Below are 22,373 nucleotides of genomic sequence, written 5' to 3' on the forward strand. Positions count from 1 at the left end.
ATGTGCAAAGGTTGGTCACCGTAGGATTTTTTAAAGCTTTTGGATCACTTTGTCAGGAAGCATTGACTTGCCCAGGAAAAGCATTATACCGCTATGAACTGGACCGCAATATGCAGCTTCGGTAAAAATTTGAAAACGATTCTCAAACAAACCTGAAACTGCACTTAAGCGAAAATTTTGAATTTTTGTGTGGTACGGATACTTCGTAGGTGTTGTCCAATATAAACCTTCTTATAATTTGATGTACATTTGGATGATATTTTACGATGTACAAAGTATCAGAAGAATCGAAAATTCAATTCGCAAGTAATCGTGTTCATCACTCATTTTAGTTGGTGCCGGTAGCGTCTTTTAGGGTTTTTGTGCATTATTCTCAGGAAATATGGACTTGCCGCGCACAAATTTCAACCTTCGCCCGATGTCCTTGAACTACACTTTTACGACAAATTTTGAAATTGTTTGTGGGAGGTAACCGTTCGTGTGGACCGTCATAGACCATGTTTGAACCTGACCTATGCCTGGAAGAAATACTACGATGTGCATATTTCGTTCATATTTCGTTCATATTTCGTTTTTTTAGAAATATGGACTTGCTTGAGATTAAAATTATACCGCATGAACTAAAAATTTTCAAAACTACCAGAAATCTTGCCAGAAACTGCACTTAGAACCACAATATTTTGTATGGGTTTTGTATGGTTTTGTATGGGAAAAGTCAATTCGGCTGCGCTGTTACAAAAAAAAAACTCTTGTTAGCTAATGCTGTACTTTTGGAAAACTTCTAGGTCCATTTCTATAATTATTATACCTTTATAATCAGCAACGTATATACTACATTCCTTAAAAAATTCAATGTCACTCGAATATATAGTTGATATTATCCTTTTTCAAAATTGATCTAAGTTTGATATACATTTTCCCATATACTCTGTAATTTGGGGTTTCGGGCAAAGATAATCGGCTAAGGCGAATTTATTGGGTATTTATTTCAAGGAGATACAAATGACGTGATAAACTTAATAAATCTTCACTACAGAAGTAGATCCATATTATTGAGGCAAAACATGCCTTACTTCTTTTGAGACTCTAATTGATAACATTTGTTTTTTCGCTGCGATCAGATGAAGATGACTCATCTCATTGTAGAGTTTTATAGTTAAAAGTTTTCAATAACTTAAAAAGGCTTCCCATTTACAATTAACCAATTTTTAGGCGTGTTTTTCATACAAACATGTACACAAATATTTATATCCAAATATGTCATCAAGAAGATCCACCATTAACAAAAACAACAGCAGCAACAACAACAAAGCAAAACTCTGGCAAACTACTAAATATTCTCGACCAGACTTTCGAAGGTCAACAACGTAAAAATGTGTGTATATTTTAGTGCGATCGTTGATCGCTCGCCGCCATCAACACCGCCCAAAACAGCGCCACATTTATAACAAAAACAAAATTATAAAAAAAAAAATACAAAAAAGCAACTTAATTGAAAAAAAAACTAACAACAACAGCAAATTTTATAAAAGCTCAGCTTAACATTAACAAAACCTCTCAATTTAAATTCAATAGAATGGGGGGAATTGTGAGAGAGAAAAAGACAATATTGGTGAGGGGAGTTCAGGGTGGGAAGAGGCTGGTAGGCCAATACATGTTTGAATAAGAATTTGATGAGATTGTTGTGTGTTCACCACATCGATGTACGTAGGAACAACGTACTACCTAGAGGTAGGACAACAGAGTCCACCGCAATGATGTTGTCATCACCATCAGCAACTTTTGTGATTATTTATTATTGTCATTTTGTCATTGTTGCTGTTGCTGTCATTGTAAGTTTCTTTCTTATTATTTGTTCCTATACCACCACCAGCTAGTTGTCAGTTCAGTTCATTTGTTTGTTGTTGTTTATGACCACCATTGGAATTTAAAAAGAAAAGCAAAATTGAATGAGAGAATCAACCAAACGACCAAACGAACGAAACGTTTTATTTAAAGTATGACACCATCGAAGAAACGAAATAATGAAGAATAAAAAATAACAAAAATAATAATGATAACAACAATATTTACTTTGTAGTGCTAAAGACAACAACTACAACAATAAGAAAAGCAATATGTGATATTTGTGTAATAGAAATTGTGAGTGAGGGAATATTGCTCAGTCAGAATAAGCGATAATGCCGCATAAAAAATTAGTTTAGGCCAAGAATGTGGACAATGTCTTTAAGAGCTTTGTTTACATTGTTAATAACAAGCATTATGAGTGATGGGTACTGTGTAGCTTAGGTAAATAATACATACACACATATTTACAGTGGTGGCCAATACATTTGCAACAAAATTTCACGTTTTAGGAAATTTTATTTAAAATATTTTTTTGAAAGTAAAACAAGTAAAAAAGTGTCAGTCGGCTCTACCGACAGATATATACCCTCAGCCAATGTGAAGTGAAACTTTCACCTACGGATAGGTCGATTGGATTTAAGGTCTCTTCAGAATTTGGTTGACCTTTTTGGACATTTGAACTTGCCGACACAAATGTGGATTAGGAATTAACTGCACCAAGACACAAATGTTGAACTTTTGTGTGGGAGGTACCCTTAGGGAGGACCGATATGGGCTATTTTAGATGTTAAACTAAATTTTGACAAAATATTAAGAGATCCAAAGTTTGGACCAAATTGGTTGCCCCATTCAAGTGATATCGTCCTACCATTTTAGTGACAGTTTTTTAAATATTGGGGGGAAGTACCGAAAGTTGTGGACCGGTATTAGCCCATGAAAGTAAGTTTGGATATAATATGACGAAGACCAAATGTTGGGCCAAATCGGTTAAACAGTTCGAGAGTTATCGTGCTCTCCGACCGCCACATATGGTGACATAGGGATTTTTCCACCTTTCCGGCTGTTTTCCCAAGAAATATGGACTTGACCCTGAAAAACGTTTACTGTCGTAATGGAGGTAGCAAATGCAAATCGCTTCAACAAAAATCAAAGTGATTCGAGAGCAGGTCTTAAAGTGAACTTACGATTTGAAAAGTATTGACCAAATCGGTTACTCCCTTCAAGAGTTATCGTACGTACAAATTTTCCGAACATTTTCGAACTTTTGTGGGGGAGGTACCGAAAGGAGTGGACCGATATAACCCATCTCCGAACTTAAACTAAGTTTGGACAAAATATTACGAAAGCCAAATTTTGGATCGAATCGGTTGATCCGTTCGAGAGTTATCGTGCGCTCCAGCCAGACAGACAGAAAGGCATACGGACGGACATTGCTCAATCGACTCCAAATTGTCTGAAACACATTTCGTCCAAACGTACTTGGGGTCTAAAACCATTATTTCGATGAGGCACATTTTGCCCGTATGAAAGTGTATATACCCTTTCTAGGCTAAAGGCTGAGGGTATAATTAAGTATTTTTTTTTGCAATTATTTATTGATTATTGATTCAAATATAAGAATATAAAAAGTTTCGCCACGTTATACAACAATTTTAGTTTTTAGAATGCAGAAGTAAACATGATACCACTCGTTATAACTTCAATAGATCATTCTGATATGGACCCAGTCCCTACGATCCTTTTTTTTCGAGATCCAGACCTCTGACTTTTGCTAATAAATGATTCAAATGCACTCTAAACTTTGTTTTTGATTAAATTGACAACTGAAATGTGAAGAAATTTCCATTACTTTTGAAGTTTATGACCCTTGCACCCATGTCCATGCTTCTCCCGTACGACCAGCCACTCCCCCGAAGAAGTATGCATGACTGATATCAGTTTCAACATTTTATTCACTTTTAATATTCCAAAAAAACCAATGGTTTGAATTATACAAAAAATTATATTTGACAAAATATTGAAGATTTTTGCATCGGATTTGGTGCAGTTGCATATGTTTTGACCATTTAAGGCGTGCTATGTATTTTCATATTTTTTTAAATTATAACATTTTATTTTCTTATATTTGAAGCAATGAACTATAAATAATTGCAAAACATATTTAATTTTACATTCAAAACAATGTTTTAAATAATATTTTCTAAAACGTGCAATTTTGTTGCAAATGTATTGGCCACCACTGTATGTTGGTACAAATGCTGAATAAAAGTCTAATTTGTTAAATTATAATAGCTACAATATGGTTCAAAACTACTTGAGAAAAATGAATATGGCTTAGCAAAAAATACGAAAAGTTTTGGATCAATTATAATCAAAATACACGATTCAACAAACGAAGCAAAGGAAAAACAATCATTTATAATTCGCATAATTAATCTACCCCAAAAGGAATAGTATCTCTATTTTCTAAGAAAGCCGATACAGGCAACTAGGAGTCCACAAGCCTCCTTCAGTCAAATTGTTGTCTAATGTTTTTATGTTTAAGCAATATGCATTTTTATTTATTTTTTTACAAAATAATCGACAATTCTTGATAAATTGACAACACAAAAATGCAATTAATTATTTTGCATTATCGAATGTGAGCTAAATACTTTGGAATGTTAAATATTGGAGTATTTTGTACGAACAAACGAGAAGCACGATCAACTTGTGGTCGGTCATCAGTTTCAATATGAAGTCATATTGACAGACAGACATTTGTAGCTACAAAAACACACCAATTGATGTATATCGTTAGGGTTTTGTGTAAACAACCAGTTGAAATTGAAAATTTAACCACAAAAGAATACCGGATAAAATCTTTGTGTGTGTTGGTTATATGCAAAAATTCTACCGAAAATGTTTTTTATCAACGCATTAAAACCCAGAAATAACAAACAAAAAACAATAACAATATAAATCATTATAACAAAACATGAATGATAAATAAAGCTTTAGATAAGCAGCGACTTATAAAACAATAATTTGAATAAATACGATGTCGTCATTTTGCAAAGAAAATTCAAAACAAGTGATATTTACATCAGTAGTCCCTTAAAGATATCTCCAAAATGAATGAATAAACATTTCAACTGGCAACCCCAAAGTCTCCATCTAACGCATGCGCATCTTAGCACTGCCGTATTTGTAAAAATAACAAAAACTAACAATTCCACTCTCAAAAACAAAAGAAAACAAAAACGTTAAGAGAGTCACAACAAAACAATCAAGTTCACGGTCAAACATTGTACCCATGCTTCAGGGGTCGTCGTCGTAAACATTCGTACCGAAAGAAGAAGTGAATTTAAAAATAAATTGTAAATATTTTTTTTTCAAACTATCGCGGAGAATGGTTAACATTTGATATCAAAGCTTGAATGGAACATTCAAACGCACACACACACACCCAATCCGGTTACGGGGGAAGCACTCACTTAATTTAATTGATAATAAATACGAGGGTCGTGTGGAAAGGGTTTGTGATAAAAACAAAATAAGTTTTTACTGTTGACACTTTTAGTATTAAACATTGTTATTTTTAAATTTACGAAGTTATTTTGAGAAAATATCTTTGAAAAGGAAATTAAGTAAGCTTTCAAAAATGAAAAAAAACAACAAAATCGGTTAAAAAGTAGATGAGCTTTGAAATTTTTTATGTTTCAACATTGTTAAATATTTGTATTTCTTAACGCTGGAACCATAGTGCGTATGATTGTTATTATGCCGGGCATACACAATGGGAATGCAGGGCAGCAACCGATGAACCCTTGTGTAAGTGTGTGATTGAATAGTGTGTGGCATTCCTTCAATCCATATTGCAAAAATTATGAATTTTCCTCCAGAACTCGATTTTGGGTTGAAGTTTTCCTAATTTCTAATTTCCTCACAAATAATATGTGTTGTTTTCAAAAAGTATTTGTTGGTTACTTGGAAAATAAACAAAATTCATCGGATTTAAAGGGGTTCATTTACAAAATCAAAACTATTTTGATTTCAATCCTGCCAAAACTACTCCCAAATACATTGACAACAACATCAAAATTTACTAATACTATTACAAATGCTGTCCTGCATGCCCATAGTGCAGAGTGAGGCAGAGAACATTTTTGGGTGTCTCTTGTGCTCTCAATGAACGTAAATTTGTTGTTGTTCACAACGTGTTAGCATCTACACAGGCTGTGAGCGATAACAAATTTACGCTCACTTAGAGCAAATGGGCTCTCTTGTGAGTCACAATGCCTCCTCCTGCCATAGTGTATGCCCGGCATTAGAATATTTCTAAATTATAACAGGTATACGCACGGGATTCCAGTGTTCAGAAATACAAAATATTAAAATAAAGCACTAAATAAATGCAGTCGTCTTTTCCAAAAACGTTGAATTTTCTGAAGAGGTACCTGGATTGAAGACAGTTAATTTTGGAACGTGATCTAATTTTTGAAGTTATTCCTTTTGACAGTTATCGTGCCAACGTAATCACAGGGACTATCTTCAATGAAAATTCCAAAACTGTCTTCGAACGATCCTTTATCTTCACTTAACCGAAAATTTTGAACTTGTGTGAGGTAGGTACCGGAAATTGTTGTCAGATTTAATATATCTTCGAACTTCATTTAAGTTTGGGCAAAGGTTGTACCACTATCAGTCACTCCTCAATCAATCACACCCAAAAATCATTTTTGTTGTTCATTGTAGAATTTTTTAAGCTTTTGGACCACTACGTCGTGAAGCATGAACAGGCCCATGAAAAACATTGTACCACTAGGAGTAATTTTTATACCCTACACCACTATGTGGTAAGGGGTATTATGTGTTAGTGCATTTGTATGTAACATACAAAAGGAAGCGAGATAGACCCATAGTTCCTTCTAGGGATATACATAGAATCACTTTCTGAGTCGATTTATGCATGTCCGTCCGTCCGTTCGCAACATACAGGTCGCATTTGTTGACCGATTTCGCTGAAAATTGGGGAATACCATTTTTTTAGCCGTCGGAAGATCAAGTTCGAAGAATCGGTCCAAGTTTTGGTATAGCCCCCATATAACGGTACCTCCCGATTTAAGGTATTTTAAGGATCTTAGCCGCATTTGTTGCCCAAACAAGCTGAAATTTTACATTTGAGGTTCCCAATGGCCGCGAAATTGCTCCACTAAAAATTGTCAAGATAGGTCCACGGTTCGGTATAGTCCCCATATAACGATACCTCCCGATTTAAGGTATTTTAGGGATCTTAGCCACATTTTTTGCTTGAACAAGCTGAAATTTTACATATGTGGTTCCCACTGGCCACGAAATTTCGCCACTTAAAATTGTTAAGATAGGTCCATGTTTTTTGTAGCCTCCATATAACGGTACCTCCCGATTTTAGGTATTTTAACGATTTTCCCCAAATACGGCTCCAATTTGCGTATTGGGATGTATACTAATTATTCCATTTTTACATATTTCGACTGGTGTAGGGTATTACATAGTCGGCCCTGCCCGACTTTAGTCTTTTCCTACTGGTTTTAAGGTGATCTTGTGCAAACAATTCGAACTGAGGATTTTTTGAAAGTACAGACTCAAACGACAAGAAACCCTAGTTGGGTTTTGTTGTGTCAGATCCAGCTCGGATTTTATGGCCCCATATAAACATAGTTAAATATTGAGTTTTTAAAGAAATTCGGGCTATATCTCTGAAACCAATGACCTCTGAAGCAAATTTGTAGATAAGGACAAGAATAAAATATTTGGAGAAATAATGAACTCGAAAAACTACATTTATTGCCTCAAATTTCAAAATATATGCAAAAATTCCACATTTTTTATACATTTTGCACCGTATCTCCAAAACCGTTAATGTTTTCTGAATATTTTCTTTTGGAGAAATATTCCCTGGAATGTCATTGTTGTAAAATGCCTCCATGCCGTTGTTTTCAGTACATATTTAAACGACGTTTTAAAAAAAATGTCAATAATGTAGTTAAATCCGAAATGCGAGAATAAACTCTTGGTGTGAACTGTGTTTGAAATACGTGTTGTAAAAGATATGATCCAAAGTACCGCTGAAACAACATGAAATAAGCATTTTAGAGTTTCAGAATGTTCAGAAGTATTGTTTAGAACTTTATTTGGAAGGTTTTTGCAAAAGGTTACTTGGTTCAACTCCCAATAGTTTAGCCGATACTAACCAGAATTTCAGCAATTATGTAAAATTTTTTTTTATTTTATAGATTATGATACCCTAGATGGAGTTTTTCTTATGTGGTTTTTTCAAAAGATGAGTTTTACTAGTTTAGGGCTACAATATTGCTAAAGACAGCAAGGCCAAATTCCTATTCGTTTCTGAGATAAAGGCCTGATTAATGCAAAAAAGTGTAGATTTAGCCCGGTTTAGATGAGGCCATAAAATCCGAACTGGATCTGACAGGATAAAACCCTAATAGGGTTTTTGTAGTCTAAATATGTACTTTCAAAAAATGCATACTAGAAGTTGTTTGCATTTTCAGTGTTGCATAGTGTAACAAATCGAACTCTATGTTATAAGCAGGGGTTATCGTTCGGAATATTTGACGTATATAAATTACATACCTAGCCAAAATCAATACATTTTTGAAGAGAGGTGTTTTTCCATTATTCTTAGCCTTGGAAGTACCCCGTAATGTTTCTAATATGAGGGTGTATACGGTAAGAATTGTTTTATGAATGACATGAACAAAGGTTCCGATTACCTTATGATGCAAAAATAGGCTTGGGGAAACAAAACAATCTCCAAAACAACAAAAAATCCAACCAATATAGCGGATTAAAAAATCAAAATTTTTGTCTGAAAATTGGTAAAAAATGTTAATATAGATCTTATAGCGTTCATCCTGGTGCCAATTATGTTAATGTACGTGGTCAGATAATAGAGTTATACGCTAATACATCCACAGGAACCCTATTCTAGGGCAGCTTTAGTCAGCGGTCCACCATTTATAGTCTGGCACTAGATGGCAGCTGATTTTAATACTGAATAATCCTAAACCACTCAGACCTACTTTGAAAAATTATTTCCGAGTTGGGCACTGGTGGGCATAATTACTAAAACCTTATGTCAAGTTAAGTTATATCATCGAATTGGCATTACAAAATACACTAAGAAAAAATTCAGCTTACTAGAATTCCACAACAGGCTAAAACACTATTTTTTAATGAAAATTAAGCTATTACCTCCTCCTTCAAAATCCACTATAATATTTTGCTATACGTATTAGTTTCGCGATATTTTGAATATATTTACTTGCACTTAAAATAGAGGTTGTACTCTCAACAAAAAATATTAGTCAAATGTTCCTACTTTTGACGCCATTCTTAAGAAGATCGCGGTCGAATGAAACAAAAATTAATATACTTTTAAAAAGGTCCATATCATAGCTGTATTAGTTGCCAGATGTTGTACCAAAATTTATAGATTCATTTTTTTATATTTGGCCAATGGGTGGGTGGATCCACTGTGTACAGGCAACAATTATTTTCTAATCGATGAAAAAATTTTACCAGTTCACGAACCCTACAAAAATTTGTGAAAATCGGCTCGGATTTTAATATTACCTATATTATAGGGTCCAATTTCCTATATGTGGACATATATGCATATTAGAATATTATCAAAATCTGGCCCGATTTTCCTAAATTTTTGTAGAATTCGTTTTTTAGCCACAACAATAAACTGATCAAGCGATTGGTACATAAATGCGGCCTATAGAGCATTTTAGTGAAAATTCACCTTTGGTCCCATACAAATTACTATGGAAACAAACATCGCTCAGGTGGCACGGGTTAACGTTAACCGATCGCCATAATATTTATTATATAAGGGTTCGGACCGCCTAACTAAACTAACAAACATTTATTTCTCATTAATTTTGTTTAATTCTAAGAATCATAAAAATTTCGTAAACGCTTTTCAAAAAATATCTTTTAACAAAAAAAAATTAAAAATGTTTTCAAAGTTGTTTTTGCATGACCTTTTTTAATATCTAAATGAAAAGAACCTTATTATTAGACTGAGGTTTATTCATTCTTACAGCAGGAAACAATAATTTTTGCACTAATTTCATAAATTTTTTCAAAAAAAATTTAAGTCAATTTGTGTGTGACCTTTTTTATATTTCAATGGAAATAGCGTTAGTTTATTGATTAATAGGCAAAAGTTCATTCATCCGTGCTACAGGAAATCATTTTAGAGAAAAATGTCGAAAATTTATAACCCTAATATATATATTCGTCTTCCCTATGCTCACGAATGTCGATGTCCATTATAGCTTTAGAACCACTTTTCATTATTCTTAATTAGAATAATTAAAATTTGTCTTTGCTTGTGTAAATTTGTTCCACTAAATAATTTTTCAAAATTAAATATTTTGTTGTTATTTAATTTTCTTATAAGCAGTAATATTGTAGATTGAAATTTTCTGGTTTGCTTTTCTATAACCAACCTCGTCATCATTATGAAATGTGTGTTTTATCTGTTAATATCCCCACAATAACAACCAAAGGAAATACTTTCAATTTCATTGCAATTTCCATAAAAGATGGAATGGAATAAATTAATGAAAATTTAACAACAAAGTATGAAAATAAAAAAAAAAACACTACAACAATGTAGATTTTCATCAGCAAGAAAAAAAGAAGAACGAATGTAAATTAGAACAAGCAACACTTGACAAATTAACCTAATTAGACGTTTGTAGATAATAGACATAACATTTAATTATTAAGAACATATCAATTTTGTTTTACTTTTTTTATTTTATTCGCTTGAGGGGGGGGGGCCTTTTTTATGACTCACTATAAACGCCATCGTCTTCTTCTGCTTCGTTTCTCAATGAAGTAGTAGTAAAAAAATTAAATAGTGTTGGCTTATCAGTTTTTTAGAAGGAGGCATGCTTGAGGCAATCAGTAGTCAGTCACTAGGCTTGTAGATCATCATTGGTTTTATTTTCCCATTTTGGCTATGGCGATTACGTTTTTAATTGAAAGCTTAATTATCTCAAACGATTAAGAAAATTTATAGCTCAATATACATACATAGCTGGTAGCTAGATCAGCTATGGGCAATTTATGAGAAATTGTTCGTTATTTTTTCTTCAAGTTTAAATGAATGTTGGCGCTCTGTTCACGCTTTCATTGCCCACTTGTTTGCTGCTAAAAATAACCCAATCGGTTTTGTAATTGAAATTTGTTAAACAATAAATTACATTGGGAATTCCATGCAATTTCAAGTAGTTAATAAATTTTATTATATAATAATATTTCAATTTCATTCAATTCAAGCGAAAGCCAGCCATGCAACCTGCCGGCATGCATCCATTAGTCGTTTATTTTATTTAATTAAAAGTTTTTTTTTTGCTTTTTTCGAAACCTTCGCGTCTGTTGTCTATCTGGCGGCCATGAGCCACAATGACTTTTTAATGCAAACCAACAAAAAAAAACGTAGAATTTATAAAATTAAAAAACGCTTAGAACAGACACAATTATTCAAACATATATTTATGAAATATATACATACTTATACAAATTTGCATACAAAATTGCTGGGCTAGAATTGACTCACTCGACAATTGGAAAATTATTTGTTCATGTTTAATAATGACTAAAGATTTGATGAAATTTGTTAGTGGACTTTTTCAAATGAAGTGAGAATTTTTCAAAATGAATATCCTGACTAAAATTTCAGTGAATAGAAATGTACTGTATATAGCGTAGCTATATAAGGAAAAATAGTATTTATTATTCACCTAAAATACATTTTCATATAAAAAAAACTCCGCTTAAAATCCACAAACTGAGTTGAATTTTTCCCAAACTGTGCCACTTATCCACTGTCTTTCTCCAACAACGTTCAGATATTTGAAGTGTTTATATGGGTACTGAAATAAAGTTGACCAAAGGCTATGTCCAACATAATAAAGATCAGTATATTATAAGTGCTATGTAAACATCTGCTGACACCACTTAATAATATTTTTATATTTCTGCAAAAACTCAAAATTTTTTGTCTAATGTTTGATCTTTTTGCATGCGTTTCACGACGTAATTTGGGTAACTGCACATTTTGTTCACATACTTATATATGGTATATAGTATGTATGGACCTTTTAAAGTTGAAGAATACAACCCTCCGGTAAATTTGTAAATCTTGCATAATCAATGAAATATGTGGGCGTGAGTCGTGTATGGAATGAATGGAGTGATGATATCTCCCGAACAGTTTAGCTTTTAACTTTATTTTCTTTATAGAGATTGTTTAAAGATTGAACAAAAAATAAAAATAAGAATTACCTACTAATGGGGTGACAAATGAGGATTAAATGAGCTTCGCCGTACGAATCCTACTGACCCTAGGGTCAGAGAACTAACAGTGGAAGTTAATCGGACATCTGTCATGCGCGCGACAATAGCGACTGGACAAAGAGAAGTGTTTCACGTCGTTTGCGATCACTTCCAGCCCGATGTTGCAGATGTTTTCTGAGGCGCAAAATCATCCAAAGCGGAATTTCAATGGTGATGCTAAAACAGCTGGTTGATCCGGGAGTCGAGCAGGGTGGTCCCGCTGCTGAAACCTGGCAAGGATGCCAGCAAAGTTGAATCATTCAGACCGATCTTACGTTACTCCATCACAGCATCAGAACGTGTTATTCACTTGCGGATCATCAACACGGGTTCCGGAAGCATCATAGTACCACAACAGTACTGCACGTCATTTCCACATATATTATATTAGCCAAGGACTCTACCAGAGCAAGCAGTGTCACAGAACAGTGATGGTAGCATTGGATCTGACCAAAACTTTTGATACGGTCAGCCATGCTAAGCTGTTCAATGATGAGAATGTTACCCTTGAGGATTGAGGAACGTGGAATTCAGAAACAAGAAGTCCAAACCCTGTTGAGTGAAACAGGGCGTTCCCCAAGCATGGGTAATATCCGGAACTGTTAAACCTCTACCTTTCTGCAATTCCACGCTCTCCCGACGGCATTCAGTAATTACGTACGCCGATCATTGTACGCTCATGGCCTCAAGTCGCGTCGTTGATAGCATTTGTGGCAAGTTAAACGCCTATCTCTCTGATCTTTTTGAGTTCTTCCACGCGACCAAGTCAACAGCCACACTGTTCACCACATGGTCGGCGCAAATGAAACTCCCAGTGAATGTGCAGGTCGACCACACACTACCCCAAAGTCCTGTATGTCACATTCGATAGCATGTATAAACCGCCTGCGCATGCCGCAGCTATCTGCGATAAGATAAGGTCCTCAACTCCCTAGCCGGCAGCACTTGGAGTGCGGATTAAGAAACCTTATTAAAAACATACAACGCGATAAGTCGGTATGTGATGAGCTATTCGGCCCCAATGTGGTTTATCAACGTAAGTGATACCCAATGGAATAACTTGCAAACCTGCCAGAATGCAGCCCTGAGAACAGCAACAGGGTGTCTCCTCATGTCCCCAGTGGACCATTTGCATGAGAAGTCTAAGATTCTGCCGCTGCGTCGGCACAACGAAATGTTACCGATGCAATATTTGCTTGGATGTTGTAGGCAAAGGCAGCCACAGCACCACCTAATGGATAGACCCCTGCCGCCCATGCGAGTCAGGGAGGATCTTCGTGATCTGGAGAGGATGGGGAAAAGCTCAAGATCAATAAACTTATCAGGCAGGTTTGAGAGATATTCATACTTATGCAGTCGCTGAGGTTTTAGGAGCCTATAGTGTGAATGCTGTCCTCGAAGATCACCGAGTCAGGGAGGATCTTCGTGATCTGGAGAGGGAGGTCCAGAGATACAAAAGAAAACCTCTAGATCAACAAACTTCTCAGGCAGGTTTGAAAGATATTCACACTGATGAATGCTGGCACCCACCATCCGTGGCAGTGGAAGAACAACAGCTAGCAAGGCAAATGACAGTCGTGTTGGCGCAACAAAGATCTGGGGGCCTATTCTGTAACTTTTTAACAACTTTACTCATTGTTTATTTTACAACCATTTCATTTATTTGTTTTATTGTTGTTACAAAAACAAAAGCAATTTAAACAATATCGATAGTTGTTAAAAGATACAGAATAGACTTACTGGTTGGTGTAGCCACCTCAATTGGGCCAAGATTGATGGCACAACGCAGAACATCTGCCCAGCATACGACACAGGTTTGAGAGATATTCATACTTATGCAGTCGTTGAGGCTTTAGGAGCCTATAGTGTGAATGCTGTCCTCGAAGATCACCGAGTCAGGGAGGATCTTCGTGATCCGGGAGGGAGGTCCAGAGATACAAAAGAAAACCTCTAGATCAACAAACTTATCAGGCAGGTTTGAAAGATTTTCACACTGATGAATGCTGGCACCCACAATCCGTGGCAGTGGAAGAACAACAGCTAGCAAGGCAAATGAGAGTCGTGCTGGCGAAACTAAGATCTGGTTGGTGTAGCCACCTCAATTGGGCTAAGATTGATGGCACAACGCATAACATCTGCCCAGCATACGACACCGGTCCGCATAATATGCTGCACATTTTTAACTGCTCAGCCAACCCAACTCACCTAACTGTACTCCTACACACACAAACATATATGTTAAAAACTGCAGCAAACATATTATATATTTGCTGCAATTTTTAACATATATTTTTCTGCTTGTATCCAGGTGGCGTCCTTTCTGAACTTGTAGTTGGAGGGAGAGCCGAATCAATATAATCAAGGCACAGGCATACATGTAGAAGCTGCTACAACAACAACAAATGTTTACATTCCCATCAAACTTATCCCAAAATCATTGTAATTGATATCAGTAGAGGCTATCACATCTGCCATAAGGAAAAAAGTCTTAACATAGCTGTTAATTGACAATATAACAACAGATACTTTAAATCCACCTTCGATCAGATTTTTTGAAGATCCAGGAACTGCAGATTTATTCAAGAATTTCCTGACGCAGTGATAAAAATGATCCAAGATCACACAACATTTCAAAACAGTTAAGGGATCGGATCTTCATGAACTTTTTTCAGCAGGTTGTACTTCCTGGGATATTGCCCCATAAAAGCTTTAAATAACCCTGCCGGCAAAAACTAAAATGGCTAATGTCCACGATATCTTATGAAGTGGATGTACAATTGACTGACATATTGCCAATCGTGAAGTTTCTTCCAAACGTATATCAACTTGAAATACGGTCTACTTCGAACAACACCTGCGAGTACATCCATCGCAAAAATACAAAATTTTCGCATGAATGCAATTTAAGGGCTGTTCGGAAATTATTTTAAAAAATAGTAACCAAGATAGGACCGCAAGGAGGTCCTACTTACTTCATTAATTTTTTTTTTTTTTGCTGGTATGTATGTTCCTGTTTCTTGACATAATGTTCCATAAACTTTAAAATTCCTACGATGACCCACCAAAATGACTGGTCGGAAAGATAACAATCGAAAGGAGTTACTGAGATATGGCCACTCCTTTATACACCCCTCGCACCAATGTTTTTAGTAGTCTTTGTTACAACGCTTTAATTTTATTGTGTAGCTTGCGTCTATCAGTGCAATAATTATGCCTACTGTTTGTGATATCTTCCCCATAAATGCCCAAAAATTTCGGCTATTTATTTTTAAAAATAAAATTATGCTCATAATACATTTTTGTCTATCACTCCTATTATTGTTCTTATGTGCAGCCACAAGCTGAGGCTATATCTCTGTCGGCAAAGTTGACTGACACTTTTTTACTTGTTCAGTAAAATCTCTTCGAACACGAAACGATCAACCAACAAAGAATTAGGACGGCTTGTTATAACGTTGTGCGTTTGGGATTCAACGATCATTCGATGTGGGTGAGATCACTTGGGTATCCAATCTGACTTTAAATTGTCTATTTATTGTCTGGTATGCTTTCCCGACTGAATCCCAATTTCTTTTTCTATGCGTTGCGTTACTTACGGTCCGTAATGACATCGACTGAAGATCCTAATACCAAGTTGGTAGGTGGTGTAAGTTGATAGTAGGAAATGAAGAATTAGACAGATGGTCTCGAAAGTCTATTCTACTTTCCGCCACTCCAACAAATGTTTTGTCATTGTTGCCAAAGTTAGTAGGATGTTGTAGTATGATATGAAAGATATTCAATATCACGAGTCCCCCATTTCCATTCACACTGCCATTGAGAAAAGGGAATTTCGAGAAAATCATCCTTTTTAAAATTGTTTATTTGTTTGTTAAAATATTGGTTTAATCCTCCTATCAATCATCAAAGCCTACACGACCTCCTTTTAAATTGTTGAACGAAAAAAAAAGATTCTAGACAGACAAAATCTAACGATTTCATTTACAAGAAACCCGATTTTCTTTAGTAGCAAAGCTTAAGAAGTTCTATTTTTACAAAACCAGTTCCTTTTTGTTAAGAACAAGTCGAGCGGAAGTAATTCAAATAAGTACACACATACTTTATTCAACCTCCTAATAATATCCATGTGTAATTCAACAATAATATCATGACTATCTACCTAGCAGCACAGCAGACATAAGACAACAACAACAACAAAAAACCACCAAAATTTATGGCTTAGCAGTTTTGCAAAGAAACACGACAGACTGTTGCTGCTGCTGCGCCCACGCTGTTTTTAGGCTGTTAAAATTACTTGCTTGACGTTAGTGAGTAAAGCCTAAAAACCTGATTGGAATTGATAAACTGTTTAAAAAAAAATGCCGAAAATAGATGATGAAGGGCGGCGTTAAGGTTTCAACTGGTTTCTGTCTTAACAAAAAATCACGTCACATGTTTATATTGCAGAATTGTTGTAATTTTAAACAAAAAACAAGTAATTAATTCAAAAAGAAACACTTACCTGGATGGCATGCTTTGTATCTTCCAAGTGACGACGAGATCTTACCACTGGGTCGACATTGCGGAATTTGTCCGACAAACGTCCAATCGCCTTTTCCCAGCTTAATAAACGGTTCTCGAAATCGTCCCACTTATCAGCGATAGATTGCAAATTGTCACGCCTCTTCTCCAAGGAAGCAATAAGGTCTTGCCACAAACGATTCAAATCTAAATTGCTCTGTTCAATCAGCTGGCGATTGCGGGCATCAGCTTGACGCAAAAGTCCTTGGGCTTGTTGATTTGCAAGAGTGATGTCACTTGTTTGACTCTGTGGTGGAAAAAAAGAGAAAGAAATTAGATAAATTGTATAAATAGGAAGACAAGAAACATATTTAAATATATTATAAATGGAACTTCTTTTTATATGTTTAATAAATTTGTATATCTTAAGAGAGCAGTACAAAGAGTATACTTTAAGGAAATTGGAATTCCGTTATGTGGTATAAACAGTGTTTCCTTTTTTTAATATAAATTTTCTGCCACTAAAAAGGATAAACTATTTTCAAAAATTTTCTATTTTGCAAATTCTTGTTAAAACAGACGGTCATGTAAAATGCCAGTCCTTTTGGGTGAAATGTCCGTCTAAAGAATTTATTTAATTTATTATTTAAAGGATTTATTTAAGTATGATTTTAAATAAATTACAATCAATAAATCGGTACTTGAAGACACATAAAAAATGGGTCAAAACAAATTTCCCCTAAAAACGGTAACTCTAAACCTAAACAAACTCCAATACCAAAGAGCATCTGTGAGAAAAGATACATTTGCCTCTCCCTTTCTTGCCTTTTGACATATCCTTTTTTACTTGTTGTTGCTGTTTTTGTATCTGTGTTTTTAAGGGATAATTCAAGGGTAAAAGAGGTCATCATTAATTTCACAACCAAAGTAAATGTCTTGCCTCTCAGTTCACACCTCGCCTCCAGCTTGCTCACCTTTACAAATTACGTTGAATAAATTTTTTATTAAAATTAAACTAAAAAATGACGTCGTCGTGTGTTTTTGTTGTTATTTGGCCTTTGTGTATTTTTTCTTTCGTTTCTTTTGTTTGTTAAACAAACAACTTAAAGTTGTTTTCTTTTTTTTTCGCTTTTCCACTATTTGTCACTTCTTCTTTTCGGGGGCTATTTCTTTCTTATCTCATGCGATTAGGCCTATATTTTTTACAATATGTTTCTTTTTTATTTGTTTCATTCATTCAATCATTGATGATAATTCACTCTTTGTTGTTGTTGTTGGTGTTGTTTATGATGGGTGGTATTATATACACAAAACTTTTTTCACACAATTTTTTAAATTGTTTCACTTTGAAATGAAAATGAAAAAAATAATTTCTTTTCACACAAAAAACACCGGATTCTGATTGATTTAAAAACAACGTGGTGGACTCATGTCTCGTAACAAAATTTCACACAAATGCGACGTCCATTAAAGCTCACTTTGAAATGAAACCTAAACTCTGGCCGTGCCAACGCAAAAGCTGCTGCTGCTGTCACAGAATACCCATCAGACCGGAGACCAATAGACTTCACACAGATACTCCCAGTAATATAGTTTGAGTTTGTGTGTTTACCCACTACACTACCACTACCACAAACGTGAACAAGTGTTTTCCACTCTCCTATAAAGAGAGCTTACCCTCCTCAGATACATGTGCCGTGCCGGCTGTAGCATAAAAACAAAACAACGACAACAATCAATGTGAACTAGAGATGCCATCACTTTTCAAATGGAGAAAATTGGGGATGAGCTTTTTATGGGAACATTTACGGGGTATATTTGAATTAATGCAGAAAACGTTTTAAAACGATTTCGATTCGGTTCTATATTGGTAGAATTCAGTTACAGAACCAGTTAGCTAACATGGGTCTTAAAAATATACGATGCTCTTGAATCAAATTTAAATGGAATGTGCTTACACCTGGGAAGTTTTTGCGGATTCTGAAACAACAATGTTCATAGATGAGAAAAATCAAAAAACAAAAAAAAAATCGCCGGAGCGCTTTTTCAATAAATCGCGATTCAAGTTGACATTGTTAGGGGTTGTTTAGGTTTTCACGATTTTGCTTAGAAACCGCAAGTCCTATCAAAATGAGACCGTTGGTTTTACCATTTTTGAGATATTGAAGTTCAAATTGGGCCAATGCACTGACTGTATCGCCCCCTTATAAAACAATGTCATGATAGGTGCGCCTTAACTAACTTTTAATGAAAACCGCTTACACATGGAAAGTTTTTGTGAATTCTGAATTCTGTGAATTCTGAAACCAAAAACAAGAAAAAATCGCTGTAGGGATTTTTAAATAAATCGCGGTCAAAATTCACATTTTTAGGTGTTTTTAGGTCTTCACGATTTTGCTTGGAAACCGCAAGTCCAATCGAAATGGAGCTAAAGAAAATGTGGTAGCTGTGAAAATTCTCTACAGGATTGACGTTTATGATTTGTTCTCAGACTGTACCATTTTTGAGATAAAGAAGCTCAGTTTACATTTTTAGGTTTTTTGGTTAGGGTTTCGCTTGAATACGGCAAGTCTTATCGGCATGGGACCTCAGAAAATCTTATAGCTGTGAAAATTCTCCACAAGACTGGCTTATGTAATTTTTCTTAGGTTGTAACTTTTTTTTTTTTTTGATTCATAAGTTTAAGTTGGGAAATTGCAATCATGACATTGTTTTATAAGGAGACGATACAGAATTGAATTGAATTTGAATTGTCCCAATTTCAATTTCTATATCTCAAAAGTTATAAAACCTACGAAAATATCATTAAGGTCAATCTTGTAGAGAATTTTAATAGCTACAACATTTTCTTTATTCCCATTTTGATATTACTTGCGGTTTCCAAGAAAAATCGCAAAAACCTAAACAACCCCTAAAAATGTCAACTTGAAACGCGATTTATTTAAAAAGCGCTCCGGCGATTTTTTTGTTTTTCATTTTTCTCACCTATGAACATTGTAGTTTCAGAATCCGCAAAAACTTCCCAGGTGTAAGCACCTTCCGTTTAAATTTGATTCAAGAGCACCGTGTCGTGGATTTTTCCTGTCTAATTGTGACACCAACTAGTGGGTTTTAGTGTTTTACCCATCTCTAAATACAAAACTATTTGCCGTAGTTCTTGCTTTTTACCCTCAGTTTTTAGATTAACGAGGGTATATACACTAGGGTGACCACGATAACACTCGAAGGTTACGGTCTATTCGATTCTCTCCTTACTTAGCACAGACATAGACACAGAACAGGTTCGAATATGGAATATATCGGTTCACCTGGCGGCACCTTATACGACTGTACATTTTTTTCTCGGGTAAGTCCATACTTCCTATATTTTGTCCAAACTTAGTTTAAGTTCGAAGATGAGGCATATCGGTCCACTCCATACGATACTTCCTCCACAAAATTTCAAAACTTTGCGCTAAAATGGGGAACACGATAATTCTCGAAGGCAGTAACCGAGTTGGTACATACTTTGAACTTTGTAATATCCCAACGAGACATTGATCAGATTCGAATATGGTCTCTATAGGTCCACTCCTTCGGGTACCTCTCACAAAACATTTTGGAAAAGTGCAGTTTAAGACCACGTCTCGAATCTCTTTGATTTTTGCTGTAACAATTTGTATTCGCGGCCACCATTACAACAGTAAAATTTTTTCAGGAGCAAGTCCATACTAAATACCTCTATGGCACCATGTGTAGTGGTGGCTGGGGCGCTTAATAACTCTCGAACGGACTAGTCGATTCGTTCCAAAAATGTGGCCTTCGTAATACTTTGTCCAAATTTATGTTGACTTCCACTGCCAAAAATAAGATCCACTTCCAAAATGGTATCTCACCGCAGCACTTTTGAGATCTTTATTTTTGTCGTCGTGTTCATACATCCAAAAAAAAGGTCACAAAATTCAGAAAACCCTCTAAATACATAAATTTTAGAGAAACGAATTTTGGTTGTGTGGTCGCTTTTCAATCTATCCGTAAATATCTCCGTCGGTAAAGGCGACTGATACCTTTCTACTTGTTTAGCTTGATTTTGTCAGATACCTAACGATGTATCGAGCAAGCTACTTGTGAGATGTTGCACATTGCTAAAGAACTCAGAAAATGTGAGCCAATACAAAGCTGAAAAATGTGATGTTGGCTTGTTGAAGACGAGAACTTGCAAGTTTCTGTTTGCAAGGCAGTTATACTGACTATTGTGCCGCCGTAGCACTCTCGTTAGTCTCACAGACCGTAAAATTAGTCTTCATCAAAAATTTGAATACGAAACTTCAAAAAGTTTCGATGATATATGTATATTTTTTGATCTCGATTTTCGTGTGGTGTAGGACATCACGGTAACCAGAGAAACCCAGATATTTTCTATAACGTAGTAAATCTTCGTTCCTAGTGGCTATTCTATAGAGAAGTTCCAATGTAGGCTCGAGCAAGCTACTTGTAGAGAAGTTGTACATGGCTAAAGTACTCAGAAAATGTCAGCCAATACAAAGCTGAAAAATGTGATGTTGGCTTGTTGAAGACTAAACTTGCAAGTTTCTGTTTGCAAGGCAGTTATACTGACCATTGCGCCGCCATAGCACTCTCGTTAGTCCCACGGACCATAAAATTAGTCTTCATCCAAAATTTGAATACGAAACTACAAAAAGTTTCGATGAGGTCACTTTTTTGATTTCGATTTTCGTGTGGTGCAGGACATCACCGTAACCAGAGAAACCCAGATATTTTCTATAACGTAGCAACTCTTCGTTCCCAGTGGCTATCCTATAGAAAAGTTCCACGGTAGGCTTATTCTAAAATTGATTCATATTTGTGTGGGAAATGTTGATATAGACATATAAAGTTTCAGACTAACATTTTTAAAATTTCCAAAGGGAATTTATAAAGCTTTAATCTTATGGTGGGTGGTTTAAAATAGGTTAAATTTAATTCATTTCATCCTGAAGATATGCCCATGGGGAAAATGTGCTGTTCTGTTTCCTTATCCTTAAATGGACCTTATAATCATACTCCCCACATTTATTCATTTATTACCAGAGTTTTTCCTTTTTTCCCAAAAGAAATCTTAATTTACTGGCAACTATAAAACACCACTTACATTATTTCTGAGAGAGAAACAGTCAAAAAAACTAAGAGAAACTAAACTTGAGTAGATACAACAAAAACAGTAACTGGTCAAATGTGCTGTGGACAACCGTTTTTGGGGGGTAGCCATGAAAAACACGTTTTACTTGAAGTTCTCATTTGGCTAACGTCATCAATTACAATTTTTGCATTCGACTTACTAACGAAGAGATTCTGTATCTCAAAGCACGCACACACACACACATGTCTACAAACATATACAGTACATGTATGTTCATATCCATACTATAATTTTAAGGTGGAGTCCATAATAAGCCGGTCTAACTTGGGGCCAAAACACAAAAAAGAAACAACAACAAATATTTAGTCTGGCAGCATGTATTAGCCCAGAGATGCTTTTTTTTTTCTTTTGCTTTGGGGAAATTCTATTGTTAGCAACTATTTTTACAATCTGTTATGGCCAAAGAACACGGAAGAGTCCAGTATTTAATAGTGTCTGGTCATTG

General features: G+C 35.3%; 1 protein-coding gene across 25 annotated transcripts in view; it reads right to left on the reverse strand.

Annotated features, from left to right (window-relative positions):
* The window catches only part of Msp300 (Muscle-specific protein 300 kDa), a 278,320-nt gene that overhangs the window by 102,614 nt on the left and 153,333 nt on the right, over positions 1-22,373 (reverse strand). For 23 of the 25 annotated variants that reach the window (XR_012409763.1, XR_012409762.1, XM_073964864.1 and 20 more), the window contains one exon: positions 16,751-17,056. Coding sequence is in view for 21 of the 25 variants with exons in the window: in XM_073964864.1 (XP_073820965.1) it covers positions 16,751-17,056 (306 nt within the window). In the remaining 4 variants the exon portion in view is untranslated. Of the gene's footprint in view, positions 1-16,750; positions 17,057-17,723; positions 18,323-22,373 lie in introns of those variants that run through there. The other 2 variants (XM_073964847.1, XM_073964858.1) reach the window with 2 other exon arrangements.

The sequence above is a fragment of the Musca autumnalis genome, unplaced genomic scaffold (assembly GCF_047663935.1).
Source record: "Musca autumnalis isolate F117 unplaced genomic scaffold, ASM4766393v1 scaffold_2, whole genome shotgun sequence".
NCBI classification, from domain to species: Eukaryota; Metazoa; Arthropoda; class Insecta; order Diptera; family Muscidae; genus Musca; species Musca autumnalis.